General features: G+C 38.3%; 1 protein-coding gene across 2 annotated transcripts in view; it reads right to left on the bottom strand.

Annotated features, from left to right (window-relative positions):
- ANO5 (anoctamin 5) overlaps positions 1-15,388 on the bottom strand; it is a 59,762-nt gene that overhangs the window by 15,628 nt on the left and 28,746 nt on the right. For both annotated transcript variants that reach the window (XM_058807963.1, XM_058807964.1), the window contains 8 exons: positions 13,241-13,309; positions 11,980-12,264; positions 11,510-11,623; positions 8,974-9,089; positions 6,986-7,120; positions 5,668-5,773; positions 5,519-5,579; positions 1,670-1,821 (listed from right to left, as the gene is read on the bottom strand). In XM_058807963.1, coding sequence (XP_058663946.1) covers positions 1,670-1,821; positions 5,519-5,579; positions 5,668-5,773; positions 6,986-7,120; positions 8,974-9,089; positions 11,510-11,623; positions 11,980-12,264; positions 13,241-13,309 — 1,038 coding nt within the window. The remainder of the gene's footprint in view (positions 1-1,669; positions 1,822-5,518; positions 5,580-5,667; positions 5,774-6,985; positions 7,121-8,973; positions 9,090-11,509; positions 11,624-11,979; positions 12,265-13,240; positions 13,310-15,388) is intronic.

Here is a 15,388-nt window from a genome sequence, read left to right on the forward strand (position 1 = left end):
GTTTCAGTGCACTTGAAACTTTGAATCATGAATAATGATGAAATAATTTTCTGAGTGAAGCAAAACCAGCAGTGGAACACAAAATCACTGTCCTGTACCCACATAATTTTATTGGTTCCTGCAGAATTAACTTATTTGAAAGCACTGGCCTTTCATGTGTTCACTATAGGACATGCTCTAACAGAAGGAAATTACTATTACCTGTACAGGTTAGCCTATAATTAATTTGGTATTGATAAGGACCACTGATAAACCCTGCTGTAAAAAAGCCTCTGAAAAACCACTGAGACAGTAAATTGAAATGTCATAATATAAAGGCTTGTACAGTCATTGAATTTTTATGGCAATTGTTAATGCATATTAGAAAGTACAGAGGAGAGCAGTATCTCACACTGGGATAAGAAAATTGTATTACAGTCCATTTCTACTTCCTAAATCAAGTTCACAAAACCCTTTCTCACCTAAGGGATTTGGACCAATTTAGAGAGAGAACAATCTTCTCCCTCTATTCTTTAGTATAGTTTAGTATAACATTCTTTTATATAACAAAGTATCATAAAATAAATAACTAACTAAATAATAAAAATAACTTTCTAAAAACATTTCATAAATTAACTTTCTAAGAACCTGGAGTCAGATTCATTTATTCTTCCCAATGATGGGGGACTCAAACTACCACAGGAGGGTGGGGGAGGTTTGAGCCTGAGCATACACAGGGATGTAAGCCAGCAAATAATACAGAACTGGCAGGCATGTGTTTGTAATTAGTAGAGCTAACTAATGAAAACTGATTTACCTGAACCTGTTTTCCTGAACAGGCAGAGAGTAATGCTTCAGGAGAGCTACACTCTTAAACATAGAGCACTGTTATCAAAGAGCTCTGTGCAAGGTGCACAGCATCAGTTACAGCAGCAGAATTAATGCTGTGTATGTGGAGGGGGAAAAACTCTCTCTCACGAGAAATAAGATTAGTATATGTATTTCCTAATGATTAAGGAAACAAGCCCTGAAAGACAAGGTTATTGTTTTAGAACAGACTCTTCCCCCACATTCTGGCTAAGCTTCTATTTTTTTCTCTGAAGACTGTGTTATCTAAGTATACCCAGGACTGGCAACAATAAGCTATTTATATGCAATTCTGTGAAAGGGAAAAGATGATTTAAAAATACACCAAATGGGTGTGGTAGATATTGTGCTGGAATGCAACCAGCTGATCATGGAATTTGTCAAATAACTCCTACCTAAAATAAATTTAAATGAAAACAATTAATATCTAATAATTATATAGAGTGTTTAACAGAGTTAAGTAGGGTCACTAACTGTATCTCAATTACATTCAAGAGAAAGTACTTTGGCCACCTTCATCCCTCTGGTGTTCCCCAAACAAAGTGGTTGAGTATCACAAGCTAAACCACAGCTAGACCAACTAATTTTCACTTTAGATCACAGTGACTGCTTCTTCATATGTTCAATGGGAATAAAAGAATGAATGGTTTTAAAGGCATGAAAGTTTCAGAGGCTGCTACCCTGAATTGTGAAAGACGCAGTAAAAAGACATAAAAGCTATAAACTTTGTCCTTATTTTCCTGATTTAATGTATCAAATTCCATGTTACAAAACTTTCAGCAACAACTGGATTTGCACACACGTCAACACAGCATGTTCATACCTGAGTTACAGGATTTTTCTTCTTTTGGGTACATTTTGCCTCGTACTCAGGCCTCAGCTGGAGCTGTTGCTGTTCCTCTTCAAAATCAACCAAATCCCATTCATATTTCAGTCTTGCTTGCCTCCTCTTCCAGAACTCCAAGAAAAGTGTAACTGCAATTTGCAAATGTTAGAATAGAGTCAAGGAAGAAGTGAACAAGTTCATGAACCAAGTTAAACATCTGCACTGCTTCTTCTCTGTGGTTTATCATTACAGTGTGACTCACTCATTTTTACTGACTACCAACTATAGTTCACAGATAAGACCCCAATATGGATCCAGTGATTTATCAGCTGATTGAATTCCAGAAGGGGATGACAAGGAAGATGCCAAGACAAGATATGGGTATTTCCATGGTTATGGTGACCATGTTCAATCAACTACTCTGTGTATGCAAAAAGCAACATGGAATTAAGAAAATAACCTGATAATTCAACTAATTACTGTGTATAAACCTGTAACACATAAATATTACAATATTACAGCTTTAAAGTAATATGGTCAAACACTTCTGTTGTTTTTTTGATGCTTATTTGAAATCATGGTGTCCTAGGCTGACTTTATGATACTGAATTGTACACCCATTCTCTGAAAAATCCCTTTGCCCAGGATTTTCCTCCTGGGAAGCTGAGAAGCCACAGAGAAAAAGGAAAACATAATAATTACAATTAAAATAATGATCTGATTTGCTTCTCCTGTGTTTTGCTCCTTTGGAATGTGTTTGGAGATTGTTTACCCACAGGTGATTGTTTCATTGCATTCTGCTGTGAGTTGTTTTGGCTCTTTGGCCAATTGGGGCCAAGCTGTGTCCGGATTCTGGAAAGAGTCAGAAATTTTCATTATTATCTTTTTAGCATTCTGTATCCTTTTTGTATTCTTTAGTATAGTTTAGTATAGTATTCTTTACTATAATATAGTATCATAAAATAATAAAGTAGCCTTCTGAGAACATGGAGTCAGATCCATCATTCCTTCCTGCCATGGGGTACTCAGCAAATACAACAGCCCAGAAATAAGTTTTGTGCCTTTAAAGCTAGATCTGAAAGCAAAGGGGGGCAGAAGGAAAAGGGATGGAATTTTTTCAGGGCTGTATTAAAAAACCAGAGATAAGAGCTTCATCTCTCTCTGTCTCACAGACTGTGCTGTCCTGCAGCATGGACAGGGAGCAGAAGAAAGCTCTCCTTGGCTTTTAGTTGGTGTTTTTAGCTAACTGAGGCAGAAAAGTTTCCCAGACTGTGGCTTTTCTTTCCCCTGGAGCTGTTTGAACCTGCTCTGGACTGAAAACCCAGAATAACACCTGGAGCTCATGGCTGTGGCCCACTGGGGCTGGGATGCAGCATCTCCAGCACAGGAGGGACTGAGCAGAGACAGAGAGAGTTGAGCCACAGCCCCTGACTGTAAGGTTTTCGGCTGTTTAGGCTTGTAAGGTTTTCTGTGCTGTTTAGGTGGCCTGGAAAGGCCCAGGGATGGCCTTGAAGAGCCCGGCGCTTCAAAGGACGAGGAGAGACTTCTGATCTTGTCTCGGTCTTGGTGTTTATTAATTGTTTATCTAAAAGATTTTCTTTCAGCCCGACAGAGGTCTGCACAGCAAGTCAGCCATGGGCACACTGCAAGCCCCCGGGGCGGTCACTTATCTTTATACCTGAAGTTACGTGTACAATATTTATCATTTCTCCCCAATACCTTCTACCCTTATTAACCGGTGCACTTTTAGTAATGACCAATCCCAAAGTGCCACCACCACCACAGAAGATGGAGGCCAAGAAGAAGAAGAAGAAGGACAGGACACGCCCCAATTCCTCCATCTTACTTCTTTAGACCCCCCTGTACCAAAATCCTAAACCCTGTGTTTTACACTTTAACTAACTTATCCCTTCACCATTCACCCAGTGAATTCCTCCCAGTCCTCATACAGGTCTCATCTCCTGTGTAGGATCAAAATCCTGCCACCAGACACTTCTGGCAACATTCCAGGATTCCCGAGCCCCCCAAGGGTGGTCTCGGCCTCTCTGCACCTCCATCCTGAGGTGCTGAGATCCCACACCTGACAAGGACTGGCTGAATTTGCCACCCTCCAGAACAATGAGAGCTTACATTGTTTAATATCCTTCATTTTCCCATGCTTGTGAATACTTTGCTTGTTAAATGTTTTTTTTTCCAATTTTCTCAAAGGAGATTTATGTCTCCTGACCTGGTGGGGGAGAGGCCACTTGAATTTGCTTTCTAGAGGGACTCCTTTGGAGGTTTTCTCCCAAATTTGCCCTAAACCAGGACACATAGTCATTTTAAAGACAGTGATGTCTGATGATTTTTATACAATCAACAGCTGGGCTGGCCTAATAATTTTTTAAGACATTAGAGGGAATTGATTTAATATATAAACAACTATAAAATTTATAATACTATATAACATCTTAAGAGCCCTTAGTAAATTACTTTAAAATGTCAACATTTTGTAATCTGATTGTTCTTATCTGAACTGGGGAAGTTTTATGGCTTAGACAAACACAGGAAACCTTATCTTCTGCAGTTCTAAACTCTTTGGCTGGTACTTCCTGAATGACTAATCCATGTCGTGCAAATGCTACCTCTTAGACACCAAGAAAAGTTTAGTAAAACAGCCACACAACAAAAATCTTATTTAGATTTTAAATAACAATTCTGTATGAAAGAACTGAGTGATTAGCTAATAGAAAAAATACATGTTTTCTATTAGCACACAAGAATCATTGTGAGTTAATGGAATATCTATATACAAGCTGAACATTTAATGATGACATTTCATACAAACAGTATGAAACAAGAGAATTGTATTTAAGGAAATAAGAAGCAATAACTATGCTATCCAGAATTTATAAACCTTCATAGAGCTGAAGAAAAGAATAAGCATTCAGCACAATGTTTCTAAAAGTCTGAAGAGGTATCATTGGTGTGAAACTATGATTATAGATGTTGTGGTGTTGTGGGTCCCAGGACAAGGTGAGAGATGAGAATTGACTCCAGGATCTCAGAAGGCTGATTTGGTATTGTATTGTATTATATCATATCATATCATAATAAATGATATACTAAAACTATACTAAAGAAAGGACAGAAGGCCAGACAAGAATGATAATAAAAACCTGTGACAGACTCAGAGAGTCTGACACAGGTGGCTGTGATTGGCCACTAATTAAAAACAATTCACATGCTGGGTAAACAATTCTCCAAATCACATTCCAGAGGAGCAAAACATGGAGAAGTTGAGGCTTCTCATCTTGCCAGGAGAAGAAATCCTGGCGATGGGATTTTTCAGAAAATATCATAGTGACATATAGAGGCCAGAAATCCACCTGTTTCTGTGTCATCAAAGCATACTACAGTGCATGAAGTTCACTGGAGTAGATCCAATGAATTTCCTCACCCCAGAAGTACAGCTAATGCAGCAGCAGTGATGGACCACCATCCATCCAGTGAAAGGGCACAAAACTCCCCCACTGATGATGGGAAGGGCTGAGCAGAGAGCTCTTATTTGGGCTGCATAAGGTTGGATCCCTCTGGTTACCAAGGAGAGAATCAAATGTTAGCAATTCAGAGTACACTATGCTTATGTTATTCTTATGGTATCCTAGATGCCTGCCTTTTTAAAGTCTTTTTTAAGTCTTAATTCCTCTGTAACTTGAAGTTATTTTCACTCATTCATCATTTCAGCATCTAAGACAGGATATTAAAGTGAAGCCACTATTCCCCTTCTTCCCACTTCCAGTGTCCCTCAACAGCTTGGCCAAGATCTCCTTATTGCTTGACATAAAACTTATCAAATGTACTCACCCCATATACCCATGAAAATGGCAAAAAAAAGAGTTGCCACGTTGTCAAACAAATGGGAATACTGCAAGAGAAGAGTCAGAACAGGTCAGTACCAGGAGAGTTTTCAGGATGAACAAAAAGGAGCAGAGGCTGCAGAACCAGACACAGACCTGGGAGGACTCGCAGGTGGTGTTCAGCCTCCAGTATTCACAGTCTCGGTCACAAAGGGGGCACATGATGATCTCTCCTCCAATTGCAGGGTCACAGATCTCTTTGCTAAGCAGGAAAACATTGTAAAGTATCTGTTTCCACAGCATCTTAAAAGCTGTTATATGAAATTTATTTAGAAAATAAATAGGAGCTTCATTTGTTCAAAGCTCAACATTTGCAGCTTCACAGCAAAGATGCCACATCTTGTCACAGTCACTGGTATTAACCAGTGCTCAGAGAAACCCAAGAGTGAAGCAGCTGCTACAAGGAGTAGAATTAATAAATTTCCTTGATACGGGCTTTTTTGGCTCTACCAGCAACGAATCAGGAGCTGTACTGTGCATGCACTGCTTCCAGGCAAGATGTAAACCATGTTATTTCTCATCAGGTTAGCAAGGACATCAAAACACCTTCTCTAAAAGTAGAGAGACCACTTCAGCTTTGATATCTGCAGTGAAATTTGCTACTTCAATTAATTAACAGTGGGTAAAATTTAGAATTCTATGATAGTCCTTTGGTATCCAGAGAAATCTCAATATGTATAACAATATTCCCAGATGAATTCTTAACCTGGCTAAAATACAACTCTCAAAATTACATTATTCAATAGAACAGGTGAGAATTTTAACTTGTTAGTCATCTTTTATTGTTACAACTCAAGATTTTATAGAAACCTTCTTACAGAAAACAGTAAGCAATGAGAAGACAGCCCTCTCTTCCTCTCCCCATCCCCAAATGCTGAATATAACAAATCTTTGGACTTCTGATAAAAGAAATACTAAGCTTGCTTAACAAAACCACCAAATTGTGGCTTCTAAGATACTAGATCCCTCTTTGGTGGGAGAACACTGCTGATCTGTTTTACTCATGCTTTTGCTTAGTACAAATGATGCCCTACACAAAAAGGTCAGACTGCTCTGCAAGCCAGATAAAATAGACAAGCTTGAGGCAACAATAAACACTCAGTTTTGAGAGATCTAAGGGGTACCCTCAGGACTTCATGTATTGCAGCTTCTCCAGTGCAGAAAGCTATGGCCAACAAAATATTGCTTTTCCCCTACAAGTTAAGTCTTACTAATTGATAGTCACAAGTTCTGCATTAGTGGTCCAGCACCTTTACAGTCAATAACGACAGCTGAAGAACAAATTTGTCGGCTCTGACAAGCTTTAAAAGCTTGTTACCTGTTGAGTAATAACAAGAATGATTTTTTTTTTTTTCAACAACAAAATTTTCACATTACTTAGCTTTTGCTAAGAGATTTTCAATGTTATACTTACCTGCTCATATTTTCATCCATTGTAAACAAGCCATAAAGAAAACAGATTAAGCCAACAACTGCTGCAAGGAAAAGCATCTCGGTGTAGAATCCTAGCCAGGCAAAATAGATTCCAATCTTCTCACCATAGTACTTTCTGAATACAAAAAAAAAAAAAGGCAATTAATGGGAACACAAAACAAAATTTCAAAGTGTAGTAGAGCAAACTGGCTAGAGTAAAAGTGAAATACTTGGCAAAATTCACTTTTAACAGCAGAGTAAATGCCTTGAGTTACTGTGGAAAATGAGGGCTAAGACTGGCCATGAGAAGTTACTCAAGATGTAAGAACCAGATGAATGATCAGGAAATATGGCCTCTTTTGTCCCTTTTTTCCTCCTGGCAGAAACTAACATTAAAATCCCTCTTTTCTCTTTTCTGCAGAACAGTGTAGGTGAAGATTTACTTTCTGATTTTCCCAAGGAGTTACACAAATGAAACAGCACAACAGTTCTGACCATTTGGTTAAAACAAATAGGTAATCCACAGGAATACAACCACTTGTGTTACAAACACAGAACTGTAACCTGTGAACAAAGCAACATTCTGTTGTATCACATCAAAAAATCAGAGATCTTAAGTCAGTTTAAATTTGGGGTTAGAACTAAGAATCAAGCTTCCAAACTGATGTTATCAGTATTTTTTCAAGTATGTGTTGAAATTTCAACATTTCAAATAAACCTTTAACATTTTTTTTGCAGAAATCAATTAAAAAGTCTGAGGTATTCTATGAATCTGTTTCTTCAACAGCTGAATTATCTGTAATATACCTAACCTCAGGAGGATTGGCTAGATGGAAAGAAGCTTGATTTGAATAAAAGCATTCTGCCCCTTCTCAGTAGAAAGCTCTGTCATGTCCTCCCTGGACATAGTGCCCAATTAATATCCATTGAATCTTAAAAGAGGCAAAGATTTCCTGATGCCATAAGTTTTAGATTTATATTTTTCAGATTCTGTGCTGCTTTAGTGTGTAGCTCTGAGCTTCATATTAAGCAATGGTAAGCTCTCTTCACAGAGTAGGTAGATAATCAATCCTTTTCTAGCTTGGGACAAAGGACAAATGATACAAGTTTCAGGCCCAAGATCATAAACAACATGGATTGAAGAGAGAAAACAAGCAGGATGGGATTTCATAACATAAAGCTATAATTGGGCAATTATCTCCAATATGCAAATGGACCAGAACTTACAGAAGCGTGAGACCTCGTGAGCGGTCGTGCATTTTGTGACCATTTTGGTTCCTCTTGGGTGTAGCCCTGACTGGACTCTTGTGGATCCATTAAGGCTTTTTAATAAACACCTACTTTAACTTCGGGTAGCCTCTGTTCTAGGTCACCCTTCTCAAGGCATCATTGCTAGCAGGATCAAGCTAGAGATGAATACACACTGTATTACACTTTTTAATAAACACCTATTTTAACTTCATGTAGCCTCTGTCCTAGGTCACCCTTCTCAAGGCATCATTCCTAGAAGGATCATGCTGCAGATAAATATACACTTATTACTTTTTTACAGTTGAATGAATATATCCTAGCAGGATGAAGCTAGAGATGAATACACACTGTATTACACTTTTAAATAAACACCTACTTTAACTCTGTGTAGCCTCTGTCCTACATCACCCTTCTCAAGGCATCATTGCTAGCAGGATCAAACTACAGATGAATATACACTGTGTTACACTTTTTAATAAACACCTACTTTAACTTTGTGTAGCATCTGTTGTACATCAGCCTTCTCAAGGCATCATTCCTAGCAGGATCAAGCTAGAGTTGAATATACACTGTATTACACTTTTTAATAAACACCTACTTTAACTCTGTGTAGCCTCTCTTGTAGTTCGCCCTTCTCAAGGCATCATTGCTAGCAGGAATTCAATCAAGCCAGAGACGAATGCACACCGCATGGCAGTGAAAAGCAGGGGCACACAGGCAGCCCAGGCAGTATCTCACCTGATAAGGACCAAGGGCTGCTCCTTGTAGAAGCGCAGGAAGCGTGCCCACTCCATGTAGAGCGTGTACCTCTCGCTGTCACAGTTGGGGTCGCTGGCCTTCTTCCAGTACTGGCACTGTGAGCAAAGCAGAGCAGGGGAAACACCTCACGGTCACTCGTGTGCCAAGAATAACACAGCGACAGGCAGGATTGTACAAGGAGCAAAGCAGCTTTATTCAAGAGAACCTCGTGGTTTTTATAGAGTGACACGATAGATTCTATTCGATTGGCTAATGGGAAAAATGCGTATTTTATGATTGGCTTTTCACTAATATTAAAATGATTATTATATGTGTTGTGTTAGAAAGTTATGCTGTATTAATTCTCTTAAGTGGCTTGTTAAATATAGTTTTAGGTTATAACATAAGGTTAAAACAGAAACTGTGCTATGTAAGATACTTTTAGCAGCCACAGAACACCTGAATCTTTCAGAGAAAAAGAATTTATTGCTCCATTAGCAGAAGAAATGAACTTCTTCCTGCCGTGCTTGAGCAGAACCATGCCAGTTAGGATTAAGAGGAAGAAGCTGACACTGACCAGACAGAATCCTGTGTTTGAATGGAAATTCTGCATCATGGATGAGGTGTATGAATATGCAATAGGCTGTTGCTTTTAAGGATTGATCCTCTGTTAACGTGGGTCCTTTTTTGGGCTTATTGTGCCCAGAAAGATGTACCCGGACTGTCTGTAACTCTTTGTTTCTATTGTCTCATGTTGTCCTAATCCAAATTGTTCAAACTTTTTATTACTCTAATTATATTGCTATTTTTATAACCGTTTTATTACTATTAAACTTTTAAAATTTCAAAAACAAGCGACTGGCGTTTTTCACAGCTAACTAACAAAACCATCTTCCTCATACACCGTCCTTGAGAAGAACAGACAAAGTAGAAAAATACCACCTGCAGATTGTTTATACTTAACAAGTTATCACATCCTTACAATGCCCAAAAAATTCTCCCAAGCTGCTGTGAGAAACACTTGCTGTTTCTCTCCCTCTGTCCCATGGCATCCATACTCCACTGACAGGCCCAAATACTACACTGAAAGAGACAAACAGCCATGATGATGCACCCCTCTTCAGACTGTGGTGTTGATTATCAGGTATCTTAACTGTCAAACATCACAAAAATTTTGGAACTTCATCACTTTCCTAGAAATTAACCAGTGTAAAATAACCACAGTTTTTGACAGCTTTTTCAATTTTATTTTGTGCCACAGAACTCCGCTTCTTCTCCACTTTGTCAATTATTCACTTTGTGATCTTGGTTTTCCTTTTATCTGAATGTCCCTCAATCACAAAGAAAAGCATAAAAATTGGTTTCTAAATAGGAAGCAACCAATAGAAATTTAGGCATTTTGCATTTTGAAAATATTCTGAAAGATTAAATAATTATTTTTAGACAAAGATTTTTAAAGTCTGTCTCACAAGTTTTAGAATTTTTTCGTAAGATTTCTTAGCATTTAAAGTTGATTGTAGTTGTATAGAAGAGATTCTTCCTTTTTACTGTCTGTGGTTTTGGTAATCCCAATAGTATAAAGTGCCTTCCAGCCTAGACTAGCATTCTAGAGCCTGATCAGCCAAACTTTCCTCCTGAAAACCTAAAGAATGTCCATTCTCTCAATTTTTTTTCTTCTAAGGAAAATAAAATATTTTCAAACATTTTAAAATATAAATCTATATACAGTATTTAAAAATGTCATATGGTAGAATTCAGAGTAAGTTCATTAAAGCATAGTGACATCTGAAATAACCTTTAAAGAACAGAGAGAATTTAAGATTTAAGCAAAAAATTAAACACAACATTTAGGAGGAAAAAAATTTAAAGCAAAAAAATTCATGCAAAACACTGTAACCCATCTCTCTCTTGTTTTCTTCATGGAATTTCATGACTAAATCCACACAAGTCATATTAAAAACTGACCTTACAGCAAAACTAAACACAGTATTTACTGTCCTTACCACATATCCAGTATTACAGCATTTGTACCCAAAGGTCACTGAGAGATGGACAAGTCACCACCCCACACTGAACTGGGAGGGTTCAGGCAACTCCTCTGACTTCAGCCCCAACATGGTATGAACCCCAGAGTTTTTCTCTAACTGCAGGTAGTGTGTAACTACAGTGTGTCTGTGTGCACACCCTATGCTCACACACTGCTGAATGTGCAAATACATTCCTTGCTGTAATCCAAGGTACTACTGTGTGGTCTGTGCCACCAGCATTACAGGAATATGATGGAGTAAGTCTCGAAAGAGATTAAGTGACTGACAGAGATTCTAAAAACTCATCTGTAGGAAGAAACATTTCAGCACATAAAAGCCAAATAGCAGGGCTGACAGCTATGTCTGTGTGTCATAAAACAGAATCAATTACTGGGAAATTGAAAGGTTTGAGTATATTTTCATATCTCCTGGAACAGCAAATGTCACAGTAGGTGAAAGAGTGCAAACACTGGGTAATGCTCAGGGGAGCAGAAAGCTGAAACACTTACATCATGAAGAGGATATGCAGCTGTATAGGTGCCATTGTTCAGCAGTCTCTTAATCCCAAATTTTTTCTTCCCTTCTTCTGTTCCGTATGGGCAACGTGTAAGAATATAATTAACCTGAGATTCAAGAATAACAATTTCAGATCTTTCCTATTCTCAGGCCATTAAACAGAAACCTATAATAGATATGCACTGTGTATAATCTGCAGGAACAACATGCAAAAGCAAAAGGTATTTCTTCAGAAGGCCTTATCTCCTGTAAGAATACTGTGGGCACAGCTGCCTTGTAGACATCCAGGAAATCAGTTCCAAGAATTATTCTATATTTCTAAGCAAGATGGACAAGTACCCAGGCCTCTCTGTATTTATATCAGTTACCATGGCTTCTATACCCACTCATTCCTTACACAAATATTCTGATGGGGCTGTGTAAATGTACCTTTACTCAGAAACAGCCACATTCCCATACTTACTATTCTGTTTCTCATGGATGGTGAGAAGAAAGTGCTCTCATCATTAATGAGGTACAGCTCCTGCTTGTCCTTGCTGAATGGTGCTGTGAAATAATCTGGTTCAGGGTGCATCACCTTCTCAGGCAGCCTCAGTGGGAAAAGCACACAGTCCAGGGGGTTCTCCACCATGGGGGGAATGTCATTTTCCCTGATGGGAACTTTAATGTTCAGCACTTCTGCATACGTGATCAGAACCTCCCATGGCGCATGGATCTTCACAAAGAAAATCTTGCCATCTTCAGACTCCTGCTCCAGAAAAGTTAAATCAGACATTAGACCAAACTGTGTTTTGTTGAAACATTTATGGGGATATTTTTCATTTAAAATGTATTGCCTTTTACAAATTTTTAAAGGATTTAAAAATGAAGTAGGATGGAATAGGAATTTCTGTGTGTGTGTATATATATATATATATATATATATATATATTTACTGAAAAGCTTATCTGAGTGGTTGTCTGTTCATAAAAATAACCTTTGCACTACTACAAGCTCACAAAGGCTTTTCAAACTATATTCATCTCATACACTGGAGTCTGAAAATTCTCATTACACTGGAAACACAAAGAATAATCTTGTCATAGGCCTCATGTAACATGTATGTTCTTGTAGTGTTGCTCTGCATTCACAGTAGGAGCTGGCAATCAGAAGGGTTTTTAACATTGCTCAATGAATTCCCTACCTGTGGATGTTACAGAGCCTGAACTTCACCAAGAGTTATTTTACTCACCTCAGCCTCTGGCATGCTGACTCCATCAGTCAAAATTGCACATCCTCCAGTTATTACAGCAAATTACAGTACCACTAGGCAAACATCCTCAAGGCCACAGGGTCCTTCCCCATAACTACAACATCCAGTGAGCACAACTAATTCACTCACTGCCTTCCAAACTTGTTACTCATTGTTAGGTAGAATTAAAATCAGCTGTAAGCACACATCCCATTTATGTGGATATAAACCAAATCACAGCTATTCTGCCTTCTTGTTATGAAAGCAAAAACAAAAGCTTCCTCTTGAATCAAAATTATTCTGCTTCCACAATTCTTACCAATGTATCTGGGAAAAGCACTCAAATAAACATATTAACCTTGTTTCCCCTAAATTAGCCATGCTCCACTAAAATACACAAGTATAATTTATAATTTTTCTCAGAGAAAGAAAGTGGTTTATTGATTTCCAAGTCCTACTCTTTTTGGTGCTAATTTTTAATTTTCTTTTTTACCTTCTTGTCTTCTGTTTCCAGCTCCAAACCAGCCTTTTGCAGGTTGCTCTCAAATTCTTTTCTCCTTTCCTGAAGAGAAACAAAGACACTTTAGTAACTGACCGAAGTTAGCAACTAATTGATCACTCACCCATGAGCTCACCGGGTTTCACTTCTCTCAGCTGCCCTGATGACAACCCCTTTAAGGGTGTGTGACCTTCTCAAAGCAAGCAAAACCCAGTGACACACACCAGGCCACCCCCTGGCTGGGAAAAGCCTTGGTCTGGGCTACCTGGCTCATCAGAGAACCAACTGATAGCTTGGGTCTCGAGCACTTCTGACTTCAGGAGTGTGAAAAATGCATGTATTTTATGATTGGCTTTTTGCAAATATTAAAATGAATATTGTATGTGTTGTGTTAGAAAGTGATGCTGTATTAATTCTCTTAAGTAGTGTGTTAAATATAGTTTTAGGTTATAAAAAATGTTAAAATAGAAACTATGCTATTAAGATACTTTTAAAAGAAAGGACTTGCAGGGATATAGCAGCCACAGGACACCTGAATCTTTCAGAGAAAGAGAATTTATTGCCCCATTATCAGAAGAAATGAACTTCTTCCCACTTCAAAGGTGCTGTTAGGATTCAGAGGAAGAAGCTGACACTGCCGAGACAGAATCCTGTGTTTGAATGGAATTTATGCATCATGTATGAGGTGTATGAATATGCAACAGGCTGTTGCTTTTAAGGGTTAACCCTCTGTTAACGTGGGGCCTTTTTCGGGCTCCTGCAACCCAGAAAAAGTACCTGGACCATCTGTAACTCTTTGTCTCTATTGTCTCATATTGTCCTAATCCAAATTGTCCAAATTATTATTACTCTAATTGTATTACTATTTTTATAACCATTTTATTACTATTAAACTCTTAAAAACAAGTGAATAGTGTTTTTCACAAGGAGGCTGCTGTGTGGGGTGTGGTCAAGTTTAGCTCTATTTCCAAGAGAAGGATGAAAAGGAAAATTCTGGAAGCACGTGGAAGACTGAGTGCTTCCAGCTTCATCTATTTCTTTTGTATATTTAGCTATACAATTATGCCTGATACAGACATTCAAGTACTCATTACAGACAATTCAAACAGCATTTCACAAACATCACTGATAAGACCAACAAATCACTGCATGTGCTTAGCTTGCATAAAGTCAGCATGGACTTCATGCAGAGATAATAAACCTGCCCATGGCAGTGAGTGGTGGCTGCATCACCTGTGTGAGCTTGATATTTTTCTTGAACTCCTTTTTATTGCAAAGTAATTCCTAAGTCGTGTCTTTAGGTAAGAACATTTTCTTCCTCTCCTTCTCTGTATAATTTTTGCTCCTATTGAGAGACTGTATTAATTTCCTCTTAATTATATAAAATTTGCTGAGGAACTGCCAGAACAACAATAAATTAAGCCAAATATTGAGCCCTACCCTCTTTAAAATGCACAAGTTAGATCACAAATTTATTACTAGCTAAACCCTGTCATGCTGTCTAATGTTTCTTCTATTGAAAAGTCTTAAATTACAGTTTTCAAACACACTTAAAAAAACCCAAAACAGGATAGTTTTCAGTCAGTTTTCTTTTCCTGCATGTCAGTGAGGAGCAGACTGCCATTTTTGCATTTCAGTTTGCATAACTTACTCAGACAAATGAATGCAGACTGAAGAGAGCTTTCATAGCCCTCACATGTTTTCCTGTGTTAGTGGCCTCTCATTTTTATGCGTCACATCTGATTTTGCCAAATATTACTACATATTAAATTAGACACTGGACTATATAAAGTGGTGAATATGGTAAATCCTGAGTTCCAGCACATGCTGGGGGCAAAAGCAATTCCATGCACTATTTTTCCTACAAACCTGCCTAAATGCACCTGTATAAGCATGTCAGAGAACTCTGGTTTGCTGACATGATAATCAGATAGAAACAGCACAACTAAAAGGTGATTTCAGCAGGTATGTTAAGATGATGTAGCCAAGCTGACATTCAAGCCTAGTACTCAAAGCTCTGGATTACCTTTTCTCCTAACAAAGCAGGCTGGGGTGGATTCTCTCCAGCAAACACTGGAAGAGAGCCAAGCAAGTCACTTTAGAGGCTTCTCTCCAGCTGTGCAGCTCAGGACACACAGAGCC

This window comes from Ammospiza caudacuta, chromosome 6 (assembly GCF_027887145.1).
Source record: "Ammospiza caudacuta isolate bAmmCau1 chromosome 6, bAmmCau1.pri, whole genome shotgun sequence".
In the NCBI taxonomy this organism is placed as follows: domain Eukaryota; kingdom Metazoa; phylum Chordata; class Aves; order Passeriformes; family Passerellidae; genus Ammospiza; species Ammospiza caudacuta.